The 12,361-nt window shown below is 40.7% G+C and overlaps 1 protein-coding gene across 1 annotated transcript in view; it reads right to left on the bottom strand.

Moving 5' to 3' along the window:
- Window positions 1-820: 820 nt before the first annotated feature.
- Window positions 821-12,361, bottom strand: part of loxhd1a (lipoxygenase homology PLAT domains 1a) — a 32,121-nt gene continuing 20,580 nt past the window's right edge. The window contains exons 29-42 of the mRNA XM_079364805.1: window positions 12,125-12,287; window positions 11,722-11,876; window positions 11,402-11,611; window positions 9,764-9,887; window positions 9,409-9,617; window positions 9,102-9,287; window positions 8,265-8,392; window positions 8,044-8,161; window positions 5,685-5,862; window positions 3,631-3,816; window positions 3,179-3,349; window positions 2,631-2,769; window positions 2,157-2,312; window positions 821-1,613 (exon numbers count right to left, since the gene is read on the bottom strand). Coding sequence (XP_079220931.1) covers window positions 1,133-1,613; window positions 2,157-2,312; window positions 2,631-2,769; window positions 3,179-3,349; window positions 3,631-3,816; window positions 5,685-5,862; window positions 8,044-8,161; window positions 8,265-8,392; window positions 9,102-9,287; window positions 9,409-9,617; window positions 9,764-9,887; window positions 11,402-11,611; window positions 11,722-11,876; window positions 12,125-12,287 — 2,604 coding nt within the window. The 3' untranslated portion in view covers window positions 821-1,132. The remainder of the gene's footprint in view (window positions 1,614-2,156; window positions 2,313-2,630; window positions 2,770-3,178; window positions 3,350-3,630; window positions 3,817-5,684; window positions 5,863-8,043; window positions 8,162-8,264; window positions 8,393-9,101; window positions 9,288-9,408; window positions 9,618-9,763; window positions 9,888-11,401; window positions 11,612-11,721; window positions 11,877-12,124; window positions 12,288-12,361) is intronic.

Here is a 12,361-nt window from a genome sequence, read left to right on the forward strand (position 1 = left end):
TTGTGGGGCAAGGAAAAAAGGGGTTCCAACTTGACCTCTGACGATCAAGACTTGGTTAGAAGGTAAAATGGAAAAATACTCGTGCAGCCATCTCTATTATTCACTTTCACATCAGGTAAAAACACTCTTGAGATATTATGCAACAAACCCCAAACTGCTCAGGTAAGGAAACACTAAAAGCCAATGAAAAAATGATTTTCATTCTTACATGCCTTTCATGGCTCTAAACATTTTTAAAACTTCACTTTAAAGGAGCAGTAACTTCTTTTTGGCCACTTGAGGGCAGCAGAGAAAGTTGCGTTCTCAAAATTGTTTCTGTAGGCAGCTGTAAGCTTGTAAAAACTGAAATCCGCCTCTGGACTAATGGCACGAGTGCATGTAAGTGAGGGGAGGGGGTGAGTGAATACGGAGAACAGAGGGGATGCTACTTTCAAAATCATGCTAGCCCTACATTTAACTTTGTTACTTTTTAAAGCACAGAACATCATAAGTATTCATTCAAGGTCGTTTTCTGTTTTTAAGAAATGACATGCATGTTGCTAACTTTGGCAGTCTGCCAGTCAGTTTGGCACAAAAAGCTGTTTGCTGGAAACTGATTCACTAAAGCGTCAAAAGTCAACCAAAATAAAAAGAGGCCAATATTCAACTTCGAGCTACCATGAACCACAAAGCTAGCAGCTCAATCACTTTGAATTAATGACCCATTCCACACTGAAAAAGTATTTCAACAGACCTTTTGTGATCCAGCATCTTTAAAATAAAGATCTGCTAATATGAAAGTTGTTTGGATAGACGAATCAAAAAAGTTTCAAAGCTGTAGTTCTGAGTATCCCAAAAGAGTTTAATCTTTTATAAAATCTCCATTATGACAAAGCAACTGAGCAAACCGTCCCTGACATATGAAACTTAAAAAGAATGGCACATTCAGCTCCCTGTTCGAAGGCGATATTGTCACAGTATGTCTTTACAGGTATTTTTAAATATTAATCTAAAATATCATAAAAATTCCTATGATTGTAAAAATATGTCTCAGCTCCTGAGATATAAAACAGAACAGAATCTCTTTGGTTACTACTATAAAGCATGAGCTGAGATCTCTCTGCAGTGGTCGTTTTTATAAGTAATACTCCTACTAATATTTCGGGTAAAAGACCCGGACGATCTGCCCGTCTGCCCTGTTAGTGTCCAGCCATTTCCCACAGAGAAAGATGGTGGTGACACCATTGGCCGTATTGGTGACTTCCACACGATCCAGGAGCCAGCCGGGGTTCAGACCAGAGTTGTCGTGCTCCACGCGAACTTTCTGCAGCTCTCCCATATCCAACATTTCCAAAACGAAACGGTCCGTCTGCTCGCGTTCGAAAAGGTTACGAAACTTCTGCCGCAGTTGCCGACAGCCTGAGTCTCCGTTGGTGCCGTAGATAGTGATGAAAACATTGGCATCCGTACCTGCTCCCTTCTCATCGCCTGTGATGATGATGATCTCATACTTGACGGGCACGAGGCTCCGAGCTTTACTGGCAAAGCTCTCAATGGCCTTCGTGCACTCAAAGGTCAAGAAATCGTCCCTCTTTGGTGAGAGGGGGATGGAGGCATTGCAACTGAAGATGTACCTGGTGAGGTGATAAATACAGAATTGAAACAGAACATCTTGTTACTAACAAATAATCAGAAATGAAAAATGATTTGTGACTTCCTCACATTTACACTGACCATTTCCCATAATATCAAACTCAGGGTGCAAAGGTCAAATTATGTAATAATGTCATACTTTTGTGTTTCACGCATCAAATCATATACAAGTAACTCATTTAACCCCTTCCTAGTTTATCAGGAAATGAAATAAAAAATAAAATTTTTGTGAGATACTGCTCTGTTTTAAAAGTTGAAACAACATTTTATAACTTATTAAGTAAAAACAGTTACGGTATGTTGAGTCCCAACAGTTAATGTTAGCATTAACCCAATTGCTTGGTAACATGACAGAAAGTCATTTAATGATTTTCTATCAGTCATTTTTAAAGATTTATTTTGGACATTTTTAGCCTTTATTATTAGAGGGAGGACAGAGAATAGGGTCGGAAGCTAGGCAGAGGGAGTGGGGGAAGACATGCGGGAAGGTAGATACAGATCCTTGAGCCGTACAGATGTCTTACTTGTTTCCCAGTTCCCTTTCAGTCACAACGACCTCCTCCACATACCAGAAAAACTCCCCCTTAACTTTCTTTCCATCCTTGGGTGTGTGGCCCAGGCAGATACCAACAATGTCACCCAAGTTCTTGGATGAAAACTCAAACCGGTCGACGTTTCCCCTGAAAAAAAAAAAAAAAAAAAAAAGAGAGAGAAAAATAAGCATGTTAGAGCGAGGAACTGAACTCTTACATTTGGCCACATGCTTTGAATTCATGTCAGTGCCGATTTGTTTAATGTCAGAATGAATTTTCTACTGGATGGTGTAATGTCATAATAGTGGATTGCACCATTGCACTGAGCTCAAGTGCTTGCCGCTGGCAGGATTATGATAATAAGTGTAAAGGTAGAGTAAGAGGAGAGAGGCAGCACATTTCTTAAAGCTTCTTCATGCATACAAGTTGCAGCTCATTGAGTTAATCTCACATACAAGCACCCACCGTAAGAACCTTTTCTTCTTTGAGGAGTTCTCCATTACAAATTCCTTTGATCGGCCCTTCTTCCCCTCAAGTACAATCCAGGCGTTTTCTTTGGTTTCAGCTTCAGCAGTGTCTCCGGTTTTGGTACAAATTTCATACTCTTTTAGAGAGAGAACACAGGCAGACACAGTCAATTGTCTCGGGTGTCTTCATGTAGACCTCACACGTCTAAGCACAAAAATGTGAGACTATTTATAATCGAAAACCTATTTTTGATGAGATAACGGTGCATGAACGGTGCATGAATTTTCATTCAGCAAAGCTCTCTGACTGAGCCGATTATTGTTGCTCCTTGAATGATGGGAAAAGGTCGATCATTGTCTGACTTATTTATCAGATCTATTTCATTTTGTTTTGGCTGCACTGCTGAGGGACGCACCAGTTTCTCTTCTGTTTATTTTCAGCGTGTGTTTTTTGCTGCAGAGACCAGCAGTCCTAAACCACTGTTCCTATATCAGCCTGGACAGAAATCTCAACAGTAATAAGTGATGTTTCATGATCTGCCTTACTCGTCTTTTCGTTGAGGTCCAAGTAGTCGTTGTTAGCACAGGCCAGTTCTCTCATTATCTGTCCATCATCGTCATTCTTGGCAAGCCAGCGATCACAGGGGAAACGGAATGTTTTGTCCATGATCTCATCCTTTACATCGATATAATCCAGGTGCCACCCTGGAGCAGGACCTGGGTGTAATGGAATCAAAAACAAACAAAGTAAAAACATCCCAGTTACGACAACCTTGCGAGGTTTGTTTCTTTTTGCATCTTCTGAGATGAAACTGAGGAATGTGATCTGGGAGCATAATCTTCAGTTTAACCAACCACTCGGATTCAACTTGACTGAAATGTCAGAGTCCTACAGTTCCTTGTTCTGTAGCTCTGTATCTCCATAGTGACACGGTAAAGAAGTGTTGACAGTGTGCACATTTAATTCAGCCAGCACGCAGTATGTGGCCATGGCTGACCTGAGTTGTCGTGCCAGACTCGTACTTTCGAGAGTTCTCCCAGGCTTAGGATATCCGCGAAGCGAAATGTGTCGACCTGCTTGCGCTCAAACTTGTTGGACTTGCTGCACTCTTTCAACGCCAGCGTCCCTGTGTCTCCGTTCTCTCCAAAAACAATGATCCACACGTTGGCATCAGTTCCTGCCGCTAAGGAGAGAAGAAAATGAGCAAATGATAAAAAATAAGGACAGCTTCTCCCCTTGATTTTCTCATTAACAAAAACGTACTTTAGCCACAGACTGTATGTAAGAACTGAACATAGACACTGTTACATTAAGCGTTACTGAAGACTGCTGTGTTGAAGCCTGAAGTCTGATGTTTTTCTACTTGTTGTTTGGAGTAAAAAATGGCCGTAGGTTGTCTGTTAATATGAATTGTTCACCATCTCCACGTTGGTAACGGCTTTTCAGTCACAGCAGACTACAACCCTAAATCACACACTAAAAAGTTTGTTTGTTTGTTGTTGGTTTTTTTTACACTTTTTTTGCAGTGAAGTTGCCCCCTGCTGGTGAATAAAAATAAAGCATGTCTAGGAACTCTCCGCAGTGGCTTCACTTTTCAACCAGAGAGGCTACAGCTTACAGTACAGTTGTGTTCTCATTCATTTCTAAAAATACGTTTGATATTATTCTGACCGAAAGAATAAAATTCATAAAAATGTCAAAAGTTTTCTGTGAACTGTAATGGAGTGTGATGAACAGAAATGCATGCTTTGATGTAAATCTAAACTGAATATTAAGCATTGGAGGAATGTATTAAATAATTTGTTAGATTAATACTGAGATTGCAAAACCCTGAGGTCACTCTTCAGCTAACAATTAACAACATTATGCAAGAGAGTAAAAGGAACATAGGGGAAAATGCGTTCTCTGACTCAGGCATCAGCTCTTTGATTCCTCCTCTACTCTTTCGATGCAGTGAGTTAGACACTAGGAGAACGTGTAACAAGCAGTGAGCAAAAACCCCTCTCAGACTGCAGGAGGTTTTCTGTGGCCTACTTTTACACAAGTCTGCACACTGAGCGAGCACGAGCTAAAATGCATTAGCAACATTAAAGTAACTCCAAGAATTCTTCAGGAGTATGTTTCGTGTCACGTACCTCCAAATATGCACATATGTATACCTACATGTCATTCAAAGGTGTGTCGCACTACATGTCATTCCCTCCATGATATCCCAGAGGAGACCATTACCTTTACGCAGTGTCATGTAATGTCAGCATGAGTGTGTGTGTGTGTGTGTGTGTGTGTGTGTGTCTATCAGACAGGCTCATTATTCCTTTCAGGGCCTCAGTTGTGCTACATGGCTACGTCTTAGCTTCCAGTAACGGCCAAGGGCAGATAGAGCACTCCTTTGAAGTCAGCTCAGACTGCTTGCTATGCGATCGTATTGATCAGCAGTGCTGCTGAGCTGCACAAAAATTCAACATGAAGAAAAGAGGGAGCCAAGCTGCGAGGAGGCTTTCTGAGAGGGGGCTTTCTTTCGTTAGCATGTGGAGCCGAACATAAATTATTTCACTTTTCACTTCACCTGGAAACGTAAACATCGACACAGGCAGAGGTCAAAGGAGGACAACTACAGTATGTAACATTTACATCCAGCTTAGCATGGAGCGTTTCATAGCGATTGAAACAGATGATACATGTTAAGATGTTTTAGTCTATTTGGAAGAGTGTACAGTCAAATCCTCCATAAAAAAGCAAAAAGGAATCATCCAGTAAAGAAACACCTTGAATTTTGTTTTTAAACTGAACATTTTCTTCGTTTTTTCAAGCCTTACACGCAGAACAAGAGGTCGCAGGTCAAAAGCTCAGGATAGTAAAGTATGTCTGAAAAAATGATTATAGACTCAAACATGTTTTACAAATTCGACATTTCCAATGAATGGAATGGAATGCAGAAAATAACCAGGCACTCATGTTTGTGAAGGGAAATCACATTTTTAATCGCACTAAGTAAGAAAATAAATATCTTTTATGGGCCGCAGTCAGCAGCCATCCTTGCAGAAGACTTACCTGCACAATCGCTGGTCTTGACCTGGATGATGTATGTGGTGAGCTCCACCATCACCTCCTCGTCCACCACAGCAGCCATCTCGCAGATCATGGTTCTCTTGGGTCCTCGGGTCCTGGAGAGCCACTCCTCGTAGGTGAACACGGACACCTCCTCTGTGGTCAGGTTACGCATGATCACCTGGAAGCACAGAGCTTTCTCTTCACGTGTCATGTCACCTCTATCCTATATGTTATTAGTATTGTTAACTTTCACTGCAAAGAGTAATATTCATCTGAGAGTGAGATACAAAGTATGAGAACAGAAATCTGTGAATGAACACTTTTTGTTAAGGTTGATATGATGTATTCGAAGTAACAAAACAAAGATCCTTTTCTTCCATTATTACAGAAAAAAATGCATTTAAAAGGGACAAATTACGTGTCGTGCTCTTACTGTTATAATATCATCTGTGTGTTTATTCAATGTTGTACAGTGGTTATGTAATGTAGATCTTACTGCTTCTCAACCGGTCTAGCCCAAGAACCGCCTCCAACTCCTTCTCAAAAACGAACGACGCAAAGTCCTGATATCGATCAACCAATCAGAATCATCTTATGACAAATTGTACATTTTGGACCTCAGAGGGTACAAAACAAGTGACAGGACAAAGTAACTGATTGAAGAGAGCTTCACAGACTTTTTGACGCCATTTTTTCCAGGCACACGGTCCCAATATTTTGTATCTTAACAGACGTCTTCTACGCAGGGATTACAGATGTAAATAAGCATATTGCTAATTCTGGTACAGCTAATTGGCTGTACAAAATCAAACTAAATGAATGCATCAGATTTGAATGAGAACGTGTACAGCTGATGATCATTAGAGGAAAGACAAGGAAGTCACCTGAGTCAGACATATATCTTCATTATATGTCAATCCATCTTAAATTTATGGAGATATTTCCTTCTGAATTAAGTGTTGTATCATAAGTTTGTTTGTCACGTCTTGTCACATTAGACTCACTAATGTCATTCGTACACAAACTCTTACTCTTCCCAAGTGTCAGATCATTAGTCCCAGGAGACGTTTCATCACTGGTCAAAAACTAGTTGCAGGCTGCCCACACTCGTATTAGCTCTCCACTCTGCATATTTATTGGGGCTGATTATGAAGCTGGCGGTCTTCCCGGTGCACTGTTGTGTCCATTTCAACACAGAGACCCAGCAATCCATAAAGGCAGCACATCTGCTTGTGATGCTGAACACACCAGGCTCTGTGCAGGGTCAAATCAAGGAGATGTTCGCAGTCGCCGAGTCCCAGGCACGAACGGACAAGGCAGGGTATTGTTCCTGACTGCTCTGCTGCTCTGCAGGCATGGTGCCTTTAGCGGGGAGGACATTTGCATAGGAAATGTGTTCTGATTCATCAGAGCGTCAGAGGTTGTCATGAGACATCAGACTGAATTTGGAAGGGAGCAGTGATTTTGTCCTCACAGGTTAAGCAGCAGAGAAAATATACTGAACATGTAGAAAGGTACTTGATTATTTTTGCCTGACAACGCAAACATCTTGCACAAACTCGCACTTTAAAAAATTGCTAGTTAAATACATCCTTGCTAGACTGAATACAGAGGTAGGTGGGGCTCATTAGCCTGTGTTTCAATATGTGTGTCTCTGATACAAGCATCAACAGTAGAATGATGATGAGAAAAGTGGGTCAATATGCTCACTCCAGGAACTCTGGGCCCTGCTGTGAATGTGTGTGCGTATGTCTGTGTCTTTGTCTGCGGGTGGGAGGATGGATGAATCATTGACCGTTCTCCTGCAGGCATGGATAGATCTGTTTGTGTGTGTGTCTGTGTGCGTGACATAATAGACTGAACGAACCTGTGACCTATAGCATACAAAGCCATGGTAAAAACACAAACCTGTGACTGCTTTGTGTTATTGATTTTGGAAGAAGCGACGAGGTGTTGTTCTCCTTTTTATTCTCCTGTTTTTTGTTTGTTCTGAAAAAGTGAGGAAGGAGTCTACAAAGCATTTGCTTTGTTATATGTACAGTATTCTTTGACTTTAACACCTCACATAGCATGTCTGTCTGATTTGGATTTAGGTCAATAAATAGAGTTTTCAACGGTTTAGCATTCTGTCCTAAAAACTGTTAGAGTCTTGATGGACAGTTTCAAGAACTAGAAGTTTAGAAGCAATAGCCACATGCAGAAATTATGAGATGCTTGAAGGGTCTTCAGAACCATCAGATATTTCTTCTTTTTATTATAAATGAATAGATTTTGTCTATATAGCCAGTGGCGCCATCTCTACAGAGACACTGGCTGTAATTTTGAAATCGGTGGAGTTTTCTTTTAAAGGTGTGCTGACCTGATCCAAGAACCAGTCAGGTCGGCTGCCGGAACCATCAATACGAAGCCTCATTTTCTTCAATGGGGCGATGTCGTCGATCTCCATGTTGAAAGTGTCCTCCTGACCCCGCTCAAACCTGATATCCACCGATCAAACAGCCCAGAGTTGTACACAGTCTGCAGAGTTATTGAATCATGTGTTTCATGTGATATTGTTTTTTGATTAGAGTGCTCTGTCACCTGTCCTCGTTCTTTCGCAGCAGCATCTCCTCCGTGCTGCCGTTGGCTCCAAACACAGACATGAAGATCAGGGTGTCTGTTCCTGCATGTTGCACGTCTCCTGTTACCACGGTCACCTCGTAGATAATCTGCAGAGCAACAGAGTATTAGACATGTTACTTCCAATGACCTCACCATTTCTAGCAAGATTTAAAACCCTCTAACCATCAATCAAAGTCAGATGCTGTTTATACATTTAATTTAATCTGCAGACAAAAACATATAGGACACAACTATGTCTGCTCTCACTGGATTATGAAATATCTTGAAGTATAATAGTCCTATTTGACATATTATTTAATATTACACTAGGCATTTCATTGAGGAGCCACAATGATTAAAATGACTGAAGTGACGTGTAATAGAAAGGCTTTATACACTGATCATCAAGCCAACATATTTAATATTGTACTTTTAATCATAGTGTATTTTATGGCACATGCATGTTATTTGTGTAACTCAGTATCATCATCATGGGAGGTGAACTAAAAAGGGTTCTCCGTATAATATAAATGAAAAATATCCATACTTAAATCTTGTATTGAAATCAGGAGATTTACCAGATTTTGAGACTTAAGGATTTGGGAAATAGGGTTGAATACCATTTCATAATTCAGAGAGGAGAAAGTTACAGAAATCCGTTTTGGTTTGTTTTTTGCTTTTCATGTTAATTGGTTTCTTTATGATGGTGTGATATAAATGGACTCATTGTTATATGTCTGTCAAATAATTTGATTTAGCTGTGGTGAGCGCTCTCCGCTGTCTGTGCTTTGTACCCGTTGTCTTACGTTAACATACCTGTTGGGAGATTGAAATGTTCTCTGCATCCAGCACGTTAAACATTCTCGCAGTCAAACCGTCTCCTCGATCTTTGGCAAGCCAGCACTTGCAAGTAAAGATGTATTTGACCCCTTTGGTTGGCACAGCAACAGACAGCTCATCAACCAGCCAGCAGCTCTCAGGAGTGGCACCGTCATGGCCGAGCTGCAGGTGGGAAGAGAAACAATCACATCCAGCAATGTGGGCGTATTTTTTCTTCGTGTGTTCATGTGTGTGTGGGCGCTTGAGAGTGCTCAGTCTTCACTGAAACTCCCCCCTCCCTCACCTCGACCTTTTTGATCTCCCCCACGTCTGAACCCTGGGTCTCGAAGCTCTCCAGAGAGCCGGCCTCAAAGCCCTTTCTCCCATCCGGCAGGTCCAGCCACAGTCTCTCTGTCTGGGTTTGATTGGCCCCGATAATGATCACATAAGCCCTGCTGGTGGTGCTCGCATCGCGCTCCAGTCCAGTACAGATGGTCATGTGATAGGGTATGACTGTACGGAAAGGAAACAGCACTCATTCATTCACGAGAGCAGCGAGAGGTTATGCAGAAATGTTTGAGATAAAATATTTATGATGAAAATTCACAAAGCGGAGCATGAAACAGGCGTGCGGTGCTGAGGAGTTTTCATGTTCTTACTCGGGAGCTCGATTTCTTCTTCCTTCTTCTTTTTGCTCTTTTTGTTCATGTTGCTGTCGACACTTTTCACTGTCAGTGCTGAGTTCTTCTTACCGTTGAGGCCTTCTCGAACTCCTTCATAACCCTGAGAATAGACAAACAGAGACATGGCATAGTGCACTTTTCCCCCTCATCTTCTTCTCTTGTGTTGTGTTTCACGCAGACTTTGTGCAATAAGGGTAATGAACAATGGATGTGGTTTGTTTCTCTCATTGGATTGGGCTTCTGTTTAATCCAAACTAATTTCCTTAGGGGGTCAACAAAGTGTATCATACCAGAGATTAGCCTAGCGTTTCTATCGTATCTTATTTTATACTAAACATTGACAGAAATAGGAAATCTACTTTTTAAGAAAACACTGTGCAATGATAGTCTTTGTTATTTATAACTATGGCAGGCATTTTTTTTAAAACTATGTTCTTTTGTCGTCAGCCTCCTTAACATACAGTAACTGCTTTTACACTAACTAAATAAATGTATACTTTATAGACCAGCTGCACGTCATGGAAACATATGTGGACTAGTTGACGATGGTCTGCATTAAAATAAGACATTTATAGAGATATTTGATGTTTAATGCTTGTCCTCCTCTGTATACCATGAAATGCTATTTGCTAAGTGAATTACTATGAGATATAATTTTAAGAGATAACGATCTATGATACTATTGCCAAAATACATGTGAATGCTTCCTTTTTTTTATATTGTCCACTTTTGTTCGTTCTTTGTTAGTTTGTTTGTTTTTTAGTTTTATCTGCTTTGAAATTTGTACATTATTTATACATGTGTGGTCTTTGTTAAACATGGAAAAGCACAATAAAAAAGTATAATTACAAAAAAAAACAGTCACTTTAACATGGCCGCTCCATCTGTTTTGCTTTACCTGTTTTTGTCCCTTTTTCTTTAAATAGTTGTTACTGATTTAACTGTTTTATAATTCACTGTGCTTTGTTTACTAATTGAACTATTAATTATCACCCTCTTGTCATTGCCTTTAATCTCACACTTAAACTTCTCTTCATTCTTCATATTTAATTCCCACTTGTTTCATGCAGCACCACAGCCCTCGAGGAACAAAATTCGGTTCACTGTGTTCTTTGTACTCTGATACGGCATACTTAACTTAAAATAGAACACACACATCTCTTTGGTTTTAAACAAGCAGGTAACTGTTTGTTTGCCACGTATGTGATCACATTGAATAAATGTAACCCTGTTCTTACATCAGTGCAAAACATAGTTCAATTACTACTAAAAAAATACAGTAAAAAAACCCAAAACAAAACAGATTTACAAGAATGAACAAAGTATACAAGCGGGTGAAATCATTATCTTGCTGACTTGCTGTGCAGTAGATTTATGTGCTGAGGATTTGAGGTATTGATTTCCTTGATTTTCTGCTTGAGGTGTGTGGCAAATTATTTTGTCCTCCTCAGAGCTTTAAGATATCCCATCCGAATAACTCACACAGAGATGTTCTGATTAAAAACGTTCTCAGCGACAATGTGTCCATTAAAATGTACCAGTGATCTGAAAACATGTGGACATTTGGGCGAGTGTTCTCTGTGTCCTTCATCGCGCAAATGTCTCTCACCTTACCTTGACATAGAAGACTCTGCAAATGCGCCGGTCCTCCCTCTTCCTGGACAGCCAGCGTTCACATAAGAAGAGAAAGACCTCCTCTGTGTCCACGTCGAACACCTCGACCTGGTCCAGGTACCAGTCTGCACTCATCATGCTGTTATCATGGCGGATTTTTATTTTGAAAACCTGTCCGAGGTCTACTGCCTCGATGGTGAACTTATCCACCTGTGGGGATCAAACATAAACATTGTTGACAGGGTTACATGTTTTATGTCTTTTGTTCTTTTTTGTATCATCTTGTTTTCAGAAAATCTGTGAAATGTTTAAGTTCTTACAGATCCACGCTCAAACTTGTTGCTGTTCGTCTCTGATTTGCTGAGTTTCCTCTCCCCGGTGTCCCCTAGGTCCCCGTAAATCGTGAGGAAGACATTGGCGTCGGTTCCAGCTCCACATACATCACCTGTCGTCACTGACACATTGTATGTGTGAGCTGTTGAAGGGATGATCACAGAAAGACAAAAAGATATTGGCTGAATAAAGAACTTCCAGAAAGTTGTTTGTTTTCCGCTATTTCATGCCAATGTCATAACAGAAACTCATTTGGGGATTGTGTCTAAATCCCAAATAAATGCTAAGAAACTGAAAAGCAGACAGAACATATTAGCTGCACAACAGTCCTTATTTTATATCTTTATGTTTGCAGTTGATTGTATTGAATGTCAGCATGTGTTTACATACTCTCCAGGGCATCTTCCACCTCGACTTCAGTGACTTTCAGGCTTCCGTCTCGAGAAAGTTTCTCAGTGATGATGTCGGATGGCACCAGCTCTCTCACCGTTTCTCCATCATCCTCTGATTTGGCAAGCCAGCATTCACAGGGGAAGATGACGGTCTCTGAACCCTACAGAGCGAGAGAGAGAGAGAGACTAGTATTTCATTTGTTTGCTGTTGCTTAAGAAGAGGTTCAGTTCAGTC

Source organism: Symphodus melops (genome assembly GCF_947650265.1).
Source record: "Symphodus melops genome assembly, chromosome: 16".
NCBI classification, from domain to species: domain Eukaryota; kingdom Metazoa; phylum Chordata; class Actinopteri; order Labriformes; family Labridae; genus Symphodus; species Symphodus melops.